This window comes from Echinops telfairi, unplaced genomic scaffold (genome assembly GCF_000313985.2).
Source record: "Echinops telfairi isolate 266 unplaced genomic scaffold, ASM31398v2 ScPeMD7_655;HRSCAF=1070, whole genome shotgun sequence".
NCBI lineage: Eukaryota > Metazoa > Chordata > Mammalia > Afrosoricida > Tenrecidae > Echinops > Echinops telfairi.
The window spans coordinates 20,589,213-20,602,979 of NW_022104553.1; the positions used below are offsets into that span (position 1 = coordinate 20,589,213).

Here is a 13,767-nt window from a genome sequence, read left to right on the forward strand (position 1 = left end):
GCTCCAGCTGACCCTGGCCCTTCCTAGAGGCTCTCTGGAGAGGACCGAGTGTCCTGGAGGGTGGGGCTGGGGGCAGACAGCTGCTAAAGCTCAGAAGGGCAGTGGGGACCGGAGATGGGATGGAGACGCATGGAGGTAGAGATGTGGAAGGGAGCTAGGGACCCAAGAATGGTCACAAGAGAGAGATGCCCAGAAGAGACTCAGGCAGCCAGGAGCAGTTGCTAGGTGGCCATCCCGCACCTCCCACCGCCCCTCCCAGTCTGTCTGGTACATGTGCTAGCACTGCTCCCCTCTCCCCTTTCAGTTGTCAGCATCCCCTGTGGTTATTCCCGGTGGGGGGGGTAGAAGGGATGGGCCCCCTGGTCATTCCGTGGGAGCACAGGCAACTCCTCCCCAGGCCCCCCCTGCCCATACTCACTTGCTTGTGCAGTGGGCGGCCGTGAGCACCCACTTGGGGTCTATCAGCACGCCCCCACACTCGGGCTTATTGTAATTGTACACGGCTACCTGCCAGGGCTGGGAATGCGGCTTGCACTCCCAGCCTCCAATGATCCGGGGCTGGATGGGGGGTGCGGCTCCTGTGGAGAGGACACTGGGTCAGGGTGGGCAAGAAAGGCAGAGACTTGGCTAGGGGAGGGGTTGGGGTGCCAGGGACGGGGGACCAGGGCTGGCAGCCTGAGAAGATGGGCCCTGAATTGGACAGCCAGGCATGGGATTGCCCATGGGTGGTTGACCAGAAAGGCTGAGAAGAAGCGGGTGTGTCTGGTGGCACCTGAGGGTCGTGGAACCAGGATCTGAGGGCTGGATGTCAGGCATGAGGGGAGGGGATCGAGATCTGACCACTGGCTGGGGAGACTTTGCTTCGAGGGCGGTGCACACCCCGGGGACCAGGGTTGGGGGAGGTGCCAAGAGGAGGAGCTGGCACTGTTTGTGGGGTGGGGTGATTTGAAGTCCTAGACTGGGGGACAGGAGGCTGGGGATCAGAGACGAGCAGGAGGTCCCAGAGCTCAGGGACAGGAACCCCACAGCTAAGGGTTGGGCTTTGGGGGAATGGTCAAACCCTGGGTGGGCTTGTGGGGTTCTGAGCAGAATGCAGATCTGGGGAGTCAGGTCCAGAAGGCCCAGACTGAGCATCTGAGCTGGGAGATTTGTGGGTCACTTGAAGGTCACTGGATAAGGCCTGGAAGGGGTCAGTTGGTAGTAGGAGATTTGGGGGTTCCAGGTCAATGGGTGACAGGCAGGGGTGGGGTCAAGGGCTGGGAGAGGGGCCCTGTGAGGCTGGGAGGGATGGTGTGCTAAGAGGGTGGGAGGGGCCCAAGTGCAGCTATGGGAGGGGCTTCTGATGTTTGAGGAGGTAGATAGGAGGACAGAGGGATATGGGTTTTTTTAGGGTGCTGTTTGGGACAGAATAGAGAAGGTTGGGGAGGTGGCTTTGAGATGGATTCAGAGCATGCTGTGTTGGGGTGAGCCCGGCATCATGTATGTTGGTAGCAGGTATAGGGAAGGGATTCCAGAAGATTTGAGCAGCCAAGGTGAGTTTCAGGTAGGAAGAGGACTCGGGAGGCTGTTACTTGCGGGGGGCGGGGGGGGGGGAAGCCTTAGGGTGTTGGGTAGGGATTCTGAAACAGAGCTGAGGAGCGAGTAAACGTTTCCAGACCTGAATGTGGGCGAACATGGAGTCAGGGGCCCCATGGCTTTTCTGGGAAGAATCATGGGTGTCTGGTGGAATCTGGGGGTCATTGGATCAGGATGATGGGGCCAGATTTCAGGGGCTGGGGGACCTAGGTGAAAGCTGACAGCTGGTGGGGAAAAGTTGGGGTTCTTGGTGAGATTGAGGGGACAAGGATCCAGGCCATGGAGTCACTGAGATCTAGAGTACAGTAGGGGATGATCAGGGTCCCAGGGACTGGTGAGATTGGCCGAGTCAGAAGAGTTGGGGGCCCCTAAAGAGATTGACAGAGACCAGGTTTGGCCAAGGGGCTGGAACCTGGGAGCTGTCCGGGGGAAGAGAGAAAGGTCTAGGGCTTCCTGAGAGGAAGCAGGGCCCTAATGTGGGCAGGAGGACTGCAGAGCGGGGCTGAGGGAGAGAGAAAAGCAGGTGGCATTAGGGTCTGGCGTGGACTGTGGTACAAAGACAGAAGCTCGTGTACTGCATGGAATGGTGAAAAGGAAACTGCAGAAGAACCAAGGCCCACTCACTCTCCCCCATTTCTTACCCCTACCCCACCCACCCCCAGTCTCACCAGTGCCCCCCAGGGTCAGGGCGATGCACAGAACCAGGAACCACATGGTGACAGCAGTGTCCAGGGTCAGGCTGGTGGTGAGCTTGTAGCTGAGGAGCCTCCCTGGAGAACCTTTAAAAGCCCTCATCCCCCAGGGCCCCACCCCTGCCCTGCTGGCACCCAGAGGCTGGCCAAGGCCCTGCCCATACTGCTGGGGACTGGACAGTCTCCACCCCTCACCTCCCCCCCCGCCCCCCAAGCTGTGGAAGGGGCGGGAGAACCAGCACCTGTTGTCCTGAGGGCCCTGGGGCACCTTGGACGAATTCCCAGGGGCTGGGGCCAGATCGGGCAGGGCCTCCAGTTCCTGGAGCCTCGGACTTGGGGGACCGAGCCAAATGTGTATAAAATGAAGGGGGATAGAAACAAGGGTTGAGAGAATCCTGTCTCCCCAATACAAAGTCTGCTGTGCCAATCCTCCACCCCCACGTCCAGTGTACCCTGATACCAGCAGTGGGGCTCTGAGAGTCTCTGACCCAGCACCATTTGCGGCAAAGACATCAGCACCTCAGCTTCCTGGACATGCATCTCACTTTGAGCTCCTTCTTCTCTGGGCTTCCAGATCAGAACCCAGTTCCCCAAGCCTAGGATTCTTCTTATGGATCATGGCATTTTGAGGTGCCGGTCACCCACCCCCCTATCCCCTCAGATCCAGGGATATAAGTAGAGAAGACCCCCACGAGTCTCAGAGCATGTTCCTTAGCTTTTCAAAACCCAGTGTCTTTCCCCAAACACTGCATGTTACCATGCTTCAAATTGTGGGGTTCCCCTGCTCCCCTAGGACAAGAATATTCTCAATAAAAGTTTCAGGCTTCAGAGCCAAGTTCAGGTACATCAACATCCAGTGACCTCAAAGATGACATTTTGGGTTCTCTGAACAGAATCAGGAACTAGATCCCCGATGTATTCATAGGCAAACCCACAGGCTTCCAACATGTGATCGTGGCTGTTCAGTACAATCAGAGCAGCTCCCTGGGTCCAGGCGCCGCTGGCTGTCAGGAGCCTGACAAGTTCTTTCCCCTCCTGGCAGAAGAAAGAAGACTGTTGATCATTTCACCCATGGCCATTCCCAAAAGCTCCGGATGGCACAAAGGGTGGTGGTCAAAGCCCACCCAGCATCCCCACATACGCCGTGTCTTTCCTAGATGCCACTGAATCTGGTCCTGACTCACACTGACTAGTGTACAAAGCACGGCTTGGTCCTGTGCATCATCCTCACAACCGTGGCGATGGTCCAGCCCATCGTTGCAGACACTGTTCTTCCCCATTTGGGGCTCCCCTTCTACGTTCCCAAGCATGATGTCCTTTTCCCGGGATGGTGCTCTCCTGAGAACTTGTCCAAAGTATGATGAGGCAGTCTCATCGTCTTCCCTTCTAAGGAGCATCCTGCCTGTACTTCTTCCGAGACAGGCATGTTCATTCTTCTGGAGGTCCATGGTCTATTTCATATGCTTCACTAACACCACAATCCATTGGAAATACCCGTCCCCCCGACTTTTTTGTATTTCATCTATTAATTTAATTTATTTTTTTCAAAAAGTCATTTTATTGGGGCTTCTTACAGCTCTTATCACAATCCATCCATCCATCCACAAATGGATGGGTCAATCTTGCAAGTCTGGCTAGACCAGAGGATGTACACTGGGACAGATAGGAACTGAAAATACAGGGAATCCAGGGCGGATGAGCCCTACAGGACCAGTGGTGTGAGTGGCGAAACAGGGAGGGTAGAGGGAGAGTGGGTAGGAAAGAGGGAACCGATTACAAGGAACTATATGTGACCTCCTCCCTGGGGGACAGACAACCGGAAAGTGGGTGAAGGGAGACGTCCGACAGGGCAAGATATGACAAAATACCAATTTATAAACTATCAAGGGCTCATGAGGGAGGGGGAGCGGGTAGGGAGGGGAAAAATGAGGACCTAATGTCGGGGGTTTAAGTGGAGAGAAAATGTTTTGAGAATGATGCACAAATGCGCTTTACACAATTGATGTGTGTATGGATTGCGATAACAGCTCTATGAGCCCCTAATAAAATGTTTAAAAAAAAAAAAAAGAATGACAAATGAAAAAAAAATGGATGGGTCAAGCACATTTGTACATATGTTGCCATCATCGTTTTCAAAACATTTTCTTTTTACTTGAGCCCTTGATATCAGCTCCTCATTTTCCCCCTGCCCCAGGAAATACCCATTTTCAACAACATAATCAATGAGTATACACACGAACCCCGAAGGACAGGCTACACAGGAAGCAAATCAGCTGGCTCCCCGGAAAACATCATGGAGAAGCTCAATTTCAGCAGTCAGAACAAGGCCAGGGGCTTATCGTAGAATAGATGGTTAATTGGTCTATGGAGAGTCTTCTCTGCGACACCCTCCATGGTTTCATAGGCAAAGAAGATGCAAACAAACCCACAGGAGCCAAAGCACAATAACCCTCACTATATCCCACATGAATCCTGAGAGGACCACTCGAGCAGATTTGATGCATTGACTGCTAATGACTGGAGACCAGCCAAGTTGGGGGATGACATCTACTAAATCTTATGCGAAGAACACAAGAGATCATTCAAAAGACAGAAGAAAGAAGAGTCCAAAACAGATGTCAGAAAAAGACACTGAAACTTGCTCTTGAACGCAAAAGAGCTGAAATGAAGAGAAGAAATGGTGAAACCAAAGATTTGAACAGATTTCAGAGAGAGGCTCAAGAAGGCAAAGAGTTTCAATGAAATGTGCAAAGAACTGTAATTATAAAACCAAAAGGGAAAAATGCAGGTTGTATTGCTCACGTGCCAAGAACTGCAGGAAAAATTCAAGCCTCAAGTTACAGTAGTGAAGGATTCTATGGGCAAAATGCTGGAGGAGGAAGAAAGAATCAAGAGAAGAAAGGACGAATACACAGAGTCATTGTACTGAAAAGAAGTTGTTGGTGTTCCAGCATTTCAGGAGGTGGCCTATGAACCAGAACCGGTGGTACTGAAGGAAGAAGTTCAAGGTCTACTAAAGGCACTGGGGATAAACAGGAATCAACAGACTACCAATTAAGATGTTTTGCCAACATACACAGTGGTAGAAGTGCTCACCCACTTTATGCTAAGAAATTTTAAAGAGAAGCAACCTGGCCAACCACCTGTGCCCATTGTACAGAAAGGCGATACATGAAATGGTCACAGAATGCCGATCGATAACTCAGTGATATTTTGGGTTCTGTTGCAGGCCACCAGAATGAAGCTAAGACTGCAATGAAGTCAATCACATTTTTCTCTGTGCAAATAAAAGTTATGTTTATGTCACATCATAGTCTCTGAAGGGTGTAATAGCATTATGAAAAAACTAGTGAGAGAATTACCAAAATGTGGCATCAACACATAAATTAAGCATTTTAAAAAATAATGCTCCACATGACTCTACACAGGGGCCCCAGAAAACTCCAATTTGCAAAAAATCACAATATCTGCAAAGTGCAATCAAGTGAAGCATATGGGAAATAGGCTTATGTCACACACAAGTAAAATTTTGCTGAAGATAATTCAAAAGCCGTTTTGGCAGTACATCAAGAGGGCACTTCCAGAAATTCAAGCTGGACACAGAAGAGGACGTGGAATGTGGGATATCACTGCTGATGTCAGATGCTGACATCAAAGTAGAGCATACCAGAACGATGCTCGTGTGTGCTTTATTGACTATGCAAAGGCATTTGATGATTTGGATCATAGCAAACTGTGGATAACATTACAAAAAAATAAAACTTCCAGACTACTTAATGGTGCTCCTCAGGAACCTATACGTAGAACCATGAGACAGTAATTTAAACAACAAGGGGGTATGGCTCCAACAGGAGCCACCAAGTTGGTTCTACCCACTGTGACCCTAAGCACAGCAGAACATTGTCCTTCATCCTTCGCCATTCCTGTGCCTGAGCCCATGATGCCAGCCACTGTGTCAGCTTACCTCACTGAGGGACACCGAGTGGTTTAAAATCAGGAAAGGTGTGCACCAGGCTTCTATCTTTTCATCGTACTTATCCAAGCTGTATGCTGAGCAAGTAATCCAAGAAGTTGGACTACAGGCAGACCACACAGAGACGAGCCCAGAAGACCTCATGTCACGGCCCTGTTCTGCCACATGGGATCGCTGTAAGTCCAAACGGGCTTGATGGCACCTCATGCCCTCCAGAACTAAATCGTAAAGACACGTCATCCTTGGTGATACAGTGTGTGCTAGGTCCTTTTACTGGTTTGTGGGAAACTGAGGACTTGGAAGGGAGTGTATGCGGGCAACTTGTCAGGGGCCCCATGGCTTTTCTGGGAAGAATCATGGGTGTCTGGTGGAATCTGGGGGTCATTGGATTGGGATAATGGGTCCAGATTTCAGGGGCTGGGGGACCGAGGTGAAAGCTGACAGCTGGTGGGGAAAAGTCGGGGTTCGTGGTGAGATTGAGGGGAGAATTGGGGATAGAGTTGGAATGGAGGCCAGAATTCCGAGTGGAGGGAGGGCTTCACATGTATGAGTTGGAGATGAGTCCCGTCACATCCTCCTAATTAAAAATGATCCCACAATATCCTCCCATGATAATGCTACTCTACAGTTCTTTCTTTTCTTTTTTTTTTAAAGTTATTTCTTATAAGCACATGGCTGATTGCTATCAGGCCGGCAGCTTTAGCTATAAGAACAGACACGTTGCTATTGCTCTCCCTGCTCAGGGGACAAGTCACTCCCCCTTACCTGCCCCCAGCACTGGTGTCAGGTTAATCCCCCAATGAACTCAGGGACTTCTAGGGTTAGGGTACAGCCCTTTGTTGTGTATGAAGTGACCTGTAAATAGGGGGGCTTGCATACTATATAAGTTGGTGTAAGAAGACATTCTCTCTCCTGGACCTGGTTTCTGATGCTACGCACAGCTGAGCACTGTTGGAGCATAACTTTGGTCTGCCTCGTAATTTCTTCCCTTCAATTATACAACCAACCCTTAGGATCCATCTGGATGTGGGCTGGATCCCTCACTGGTTATCGCGAGATAAGTGTTTACCAGGACCAAGCACTCTTCTAATCAGCTCACATGAAGTGATCCCTCTTAATCCTCTTGACAGCACTGTGAGCTAACTGCCCATTTTATAGATGAGGGAACTGAGGTTGAGTGAGAATGGGTCTCTGATGCTCAAGATCTCATGGCATGGTCATGTGTTGGATGAACAGCGCTTTACCTCAAGGCCTTTCTTCTCATCAAGGGATCAAAGCCGTGGGTGCAAAGGAACCGTGTAGGGGTATGCTGGGTGCCGTGAGTCTCTTCCCAGGTGGGCTCCGGCTCCCATCAGTTTGCACCCCCAGAAGAAAGTCACAGAAACTTCTGCATCCAAAACTTGGATGGTGCTTTCTGTTATCTTGGTGTTTGACAGGTGGCCTTGAGCATCCGCTCTGGCCTCAGAAGGGTCAAGGCCTTGGCTAAGTCTGAGACTTGGACAAGGTCCCTGGTAAGGATGATGGTGGACAGCCTGATTCTGCCCCACGGCAGGATGGAGCTCCTAGCCAGCCACTGGGCTTTTGCTCCATCAGTAGGCCACCCCTCTCAGCTCCTTCTCATGGTTTCTCTGAGCCCATCCAGGTATCCTCAGACTTCATCTATGCCAGGCTTGCGGGTGCTGTCATCCGGGACATTGCCTCAGGATGCAATATCCTGTAGGAACCAGCCCACAGAGCAAGGGTGCGCTCTAATCATCTAATGGAGAGAAGAGGGGTCTCCACTTGAGTGGCAACGGTGTGGATTGTGGACCAAATCCCCATGCACAACCTCAACCCAAACTGAGTCCAGGCATTCTCCGTCCCTAACCATACCCCATGCAGCCCCGCCCCAACTCAGTTCAAACCACATGAACCCAACGCAATCTTATACAATCCCAACCTACTATGCTCAACAGAATTCAGTGAAGCTAAATACAACCCATCCCCTGGTAACCTCAACCCAACCGGACGAAACCCATTTCCAACTCAACCCAACCTAACTTCCACCCCAGATCTTTCAACCAAATCAAGCCCTCTCTCCAATTCAGCTCTCATGTATTTCTAAGTCAAATCAAACTCATCCTCATTCCCATAGCCAACCCATGCCATCTCAGCCCAACCCCCAAATAATGCAACTCAAACCCTAACCACCCCCAACTTTATCCTAAACTCGATTCTAACCACGATTCCAACTCTATCCCCAAACCCAGCCCTCTTCCTCAGAACCCAGCATCTTCGGACCCCTAGACCCTTCCTGCTTCAGGAGAAGTGACCTGACTAGCCCCCCTTTTCTCAGAAACCTCCTTACCCAAGGGTTGAGATTCCAGCCTCAGCCTCCTCCAGAAACCAAGAGACTAGGCCCTGTATAACCTTCAGTCCCCAGCTTCCACCTCTTGAATTCCCAAGAGTCCCCCAGTTCCCCCAGACAGAACCCTTACTGGCTCTGGCAGTGCGCTGCAGACAGCACCCACTGTGGTGAGATGAGGGACACCCCACAGTTGAAAAGCCCTTTCTCAAAGAGGGCCACTTGCCAAGGCTGGGAGTGGGGTGCACCCGCCTCCCTCTTCAGGGCCTTCTCACCATCCTGGGCCCCTGGGAGGGAGGACGGGGGCTCTCTGGGGACAGGGGTCTTTCCCTCACCCCTTGCCCTGCCCCTGTGCCCCGTCCCTTCGATGTGTTCTTCACTTAGAACTTTCCTCCAATGTCCCGGATGTCCTGAATGCTTTTTCAAGTACTGCCCTCTAACTTGGACGAGTGCTGCTTATTTTCTCCAGAGCTTCCTGCCTAGTCCCCCACCCCAACCTCTTTTCCTATGGGCCCTGGGAGAGAGTCGGGGGTGGTGGTGACAGGAAGGACCAAGGTTGAACTGTCCTCCGTGCGGGGGGTGGAGTCAGGAACACTGGGTACAGGTTCAGACAAGTGATCAATTGGCATCAGTCATTCGACTTAACCAGCCTGTCACAGATGTCAAACGAATGTGGTCACTCGATCTCCACACCGTGTGGTCTTGGCCCCAGAACCTAGACAAGTCGGCCAAGTGCAGTGTGTCCTATGAGGATGGGTGTAGCCATGCAAGGTCACGGGTATCCTTGCCCACACATGCCCAAGTGGGTCTTCAAGCTGAGGCAGGGATGTGGAGAGTGCACTTAGTGCTGAGTTCACATGCATGTGTGAGGGTTGCCTCTTCAAGAGTCGCAGCACAGATGTCCGTATGCACATAGACAGTAAGGCGTGGGAACTCTTAGACACGGCCATTCGGCTCCACTCCATCACCAAGGTTGGCAGCTGGGACTACCGCCCGGGGGGAGGCTGTGTGGGAACAGGGATGTGGAGGGTGGTTAAAAAGGAAGGGCGAGGTGGCCACGGAGGCTGCACCAGGCCAGTCCAAGCTGGAGGTGGGCAGAGGCTCCAGGTTGGTTGAGCAGACAGGTGAGGGCAGGGAGGGGCCAGAGAGCCCCAGGCAGGCTGGCAGCAGGGGGTGGTGAGTGAGTAACTATCAACCCCCACCTTCGCCAGCTTTAGGGCATCAGGTTACAGGGGTTCTGCCTCCTGTGACTGGTCTCTGAAGTCCCCTTCAAGGGGACCTTGACTGAGTGGCCACTGCCCCCTGAGCCCCAGCCTCTCCTCTGTTCCCTGAGGGCCCGCCCCCCCACTCCCACCCCCTGCCCCATGGGCACACACTCATCACAGGACTGCTGAGCACCCAGCCCAGCGCAAACCAGCCAGACGCTGCTGTGGGCGGACTTGCTGTTGCTGTTGGACGCCCTTGGTGTGACAGAGGGGAACTGCCAGGACCTCGCTAGGTGCCCTGGTAGCATACTGGCTAAGCATCAGACTGCTAACCTCAAGATCAGCAGTTCAAAACCTCCAACCACTCCTCTGGAGAGAGACGGGGCTTTCTACTCCTACCAAGCATCCCAGTCTCTGAGACCAGCAGGAGCAGGTCTACCCTGTCCTGCAGGGTCGCTGACAGTTGGAGTGGCCTTGGTGGCAGGGACTTTGGTTGAGTTTGGAGTCTGTACAGCTTGTGGGCATGACTGCCTGTCACGTGGGGCTGCCATGAGTTAGAACCCCCTGGCCAGCACCCACTTCTACACCAACACTGGGCTCTCCCTGCATGATGCCCCTGGAGCCTCATGGAAATGGTTGCAGGAGCTGCTGCCTTCTAGGGCAGGCCCTGAGGGCCCAGAGAGGTGGGGTCAGTCCCTGAGGGTCACATAGTGAGGAGCGAGCCCGCCTCATGTGCCCAGGCCCCATGTGGACTCCAGGCCAGCCCAGGCCCTGCAGGTGGCTTTCCTGCAGGGAGGTGACTTAGGGACATTGGCAGGTGACTTGGGTGGAGTGTGGGGACTGAGGGAGGGACTGGTGTTGGGGGGTCCCCTATGAGGGGGCGGCTGCCACATTCCCACCTGGCCCGCCTCACCTGCAGACACCAGCAAGATGGAGAAGGAAAGGAGAGGCTAGGGATGAGCTGATGTCTGGGGGAGGGGCAGAAGTGAGGTACACAAGCTGGACCCCACATCCCACCAGTCTCTTCTCTCAGGATGCTCAACAGACTTCCATCTCCGCCCTTGTCCCCGCCTCCCTCCAAAGCCAGCCTGTGCTCCCTGGCTCTGCACCTGGTGAGAACCCACCGTTCCCTCCAGACCCAGAGGCCCCCCAGTCTGTCAGTCCCATCCTCCCTGGACCTCCTCTCACTCCGAGGTCCACCTCGTCGCCCTCCCCGCCCCTGGGGTGAGTTCTTCACAGCTTCTGACTCCCCCACAGGATGGGGCTCCTGGGCTGCTCCCCAGGGACTCCCATGGGAGGGAGGCGGGGGTGGGGGGGTGGGGGTAGGGGGGGGTGGATGACAGTCTCACTTCCATCCCTCACGTGCTGAGCCTGCATTTCTCCCCAGGACTCAGTCCCCACCCGAGTGGAGGGGTCCCTTCTGGTTCCGAAGCGCCCCCTCTGCCTTTGTGCAGCTCAAAAACAACCCCAAAAGAATTCCCCTGAGCAACCCTATAGAACAGGGTAGGACTCCCCCTGTGGCCCCTGTGGGTGCCCGACAGTGACTGTTGTAGGAGTAGAGAGCCCTGTCTTTCTCCTGCATGACAGATCCCCAGAATCCCCCTGTCTGGGAAGCCCCCTCCAGCCCCCACGGACCCCCTCCTGCAGGGCAGGGCTGAGTGGGGTCCTCGCTGTGCCCCAGCATCTGCCAGTCTTGGCCTGGCGTGTTGGAGGCCTGAGGGCAGTGGAGGTGGTCTGAACGGCCTGGAACCAGTGCCTTCCGACCTGGCGCCTGGCTCTGGAACAAGTGCCTGCGGCCTCTGGGGACTGTCCTCCTGCTTCCCCGTGTCTACACTCCCCCACCTCCAGCCCAGCACACACATGTGCACGCGCTCCTTCTTGGGTATCAGGCTTTCCTGGTTCAGATGAACTTGCAGCTCAGTCAAGGACACATGCCCCTACCTGCTGCCCTTGACACTCCATTCCCCCAGGGTGGCCCGTGTCCTTCCCTAGAAGATCATTCTTATCCCAGACCCCCAGCCTGGACCCGGGGTGCTGCTGTCCACATCCCAGGTCAGGGTAACCCATGTCGCCCCTCCCCCAAAGCAAGATGAGCCACGTTCCCCCCTTCCCAAAGCAGGGTGGCCCATATCCCTCTTACCAAAGTAGCTTGTGTACCCGCAGACTACGGCCACTTGGGTTCCCCACACCAGCAGGCCCCCTCTCCTCTCCCCGAAGACTTTGATCCCCATAGCCTCATGCCTTCCGCTCACCCCCAATTCCCATTTCAAGGATCTCACCCGCTCCAGGACCTCCAGTAGTATTGGGGATAGCCTGGACACCAGGAGAAAGGGAGCAGGTACCCGTATGACTGGATTTATAAGCTCCCAGCCCCACCCGGCTTAAGGAGTGGGGTGGGAGGTGGCTGAGAGCCCAGTTTGGACGCTGGAAAGCTTTGGTGGCTGGTGGGGCGGGGGACCAGCCCTAAGGAGCCTTTCTGTGGTTAGAGCTTTCGTCTGAGCTGACTAGGAGGAGTTACCAGACAGGGGGGCAGTTTCCCATGAGAGAGGGGGCAGGAGGGCAGAGCTGGAAATTGGAAATGCAGACACAAAAGCCTGCCATCTGGACCTTGTCACCTGGGACATGGGGTCTAGAGGATGGCGACTGAGTTCTGCCAGCACTGTGGTTCTTGAGCCTGGGTTGAGAATCTGGATCTCGAGTTCGGGATTCGAGACTTGGGTGACTGTTAACCCGAAGACTGGAGTGTGGATTTGGGGAGTCTGCGTTGTAGAGCCTCTGGGCTTGAGTCTGAATCCTGGGGGCGGGGCTTAACTTCTGACACGCCCCGAATCCATTTTTGAGTCTCCTTGTAGATTCAACCTCCATGGAGTTCTGTCTTTCTTCTTTAATAATGACTAGAGATGGCTTACTTTGCGGTTCTGTACTTTGACGTGATTTGGAATTACTGCTCTCTGTGTGGTAGGTATGTCCCCAACCTGACAGATGGTTACATTGGTTTTCTTGACATGGCTTTTTAATGTTATTAACCATGTTATTGGGGAGCGCTTACATATCTCATCACAATCCATCATTCAGTTGTGTTAAGCACACTCGTACGTATGTTGCCATCAACATTTCCAAAATATTTTCTTTCTACTTGAGCCTCCTTTCCCCCCCTCCCCCACCCTTCCACCCTCATGAATCCTTGATCAATGATATATTATTGTTGTTATTTCATGTCTTACACTGTCCGGTTGTCTCCCTTCACCCACATTTCTGTTATTCGTCCCTCTGCGGGGCGGGACTATATAGCCAATATTGTAATGGGTTACTCCTTTCTGCTCCTACCCCTACCATCCCCCTATCCTCATGATATTGCTACTCCCACTATTGTGACTGAGGGTTTTATCTGATCTGATTTCCCTGTGTCAAAAGCTTTTATCTGTACCAATCTGTGTACTCCAGTCAGGCCGGATTTGTCAGGTAGAACTGCGTCATGGTAGTGGAGGGACGTAAGCATTCAGGAGCTAGAGGAATGATGTGTGTTTCATCGGTGCTATACTGCACCCTGGTTGAATCACCCCTTCCTTGTAACCCTTGTGTGGCGGGATGTCCAATTGTCTACAGATGGGCTTTGGGTTTCCACTCCAAGCCCCCTCTTTCACATCGATATAATTGTTTGTTTTGGATCTTTTGATATCTGATCCTGTGGACACCTCATGATCACACAGGCTCATGTGCTTCTTCCATGTGAGCTTATTTGCTTCCCTGTTAGATGGCTGCTTGTTTCACTTCAAGACTTTAAGACACTAGATGCTATATCTCTTGATAGCCGGGTACCCTCTGCTCTCTTCACATTTGCTTATTGTGTTAGTCTGGATACTTTAGAGATACAAATCCACAGAACTCATGTACAAGAGAGAGTTTTATATAAAGGTTAAGTGCACATCAAGAAAACATCCCAATCCAGTGCTGCCCAAACCCACAAGTCCAACATTA

The 13,767-nt window shown here is 53.0% G+C and overlaps 2 protein-coding genes across 2 annotated transcripts in view; one reads left to right on the forward strand and one right to left on the reverse strand.

Moving 5' to 3' along the window:
* Positions 1–2,349, reverse strand: part of LOC101656202 (kallikrein-1-like) — a 5,576-nt gene extending 3,227 nt beyond the window's left edge. Inside the window, exons 1-2 of the mRNA XM_004710455.2 lie at positions 2,244–2,349; positions 419–578 (exon numbers count right to left, since the gene is read on the reverse strand). Coding sequence (XP_004710512.1) covers positions 419–578; positions 2,244–2,289 — 206 coding nt within the window. The 5' untranslated portion in view covers positions 2,290–2,349. The remainder of the gene's footprint in view (positions 1–418; positions 579–2,243) is intronic.
* Positions 1–13,767, forward strand: part of KLK15 (kallikrein related peptidase 15) — a 46,152-nt gene that overhangs the window by 1,686 nt on the left and 30,699 nt on the right. The gene's annotated exons all lie outside the window — the stretch shown is intronic.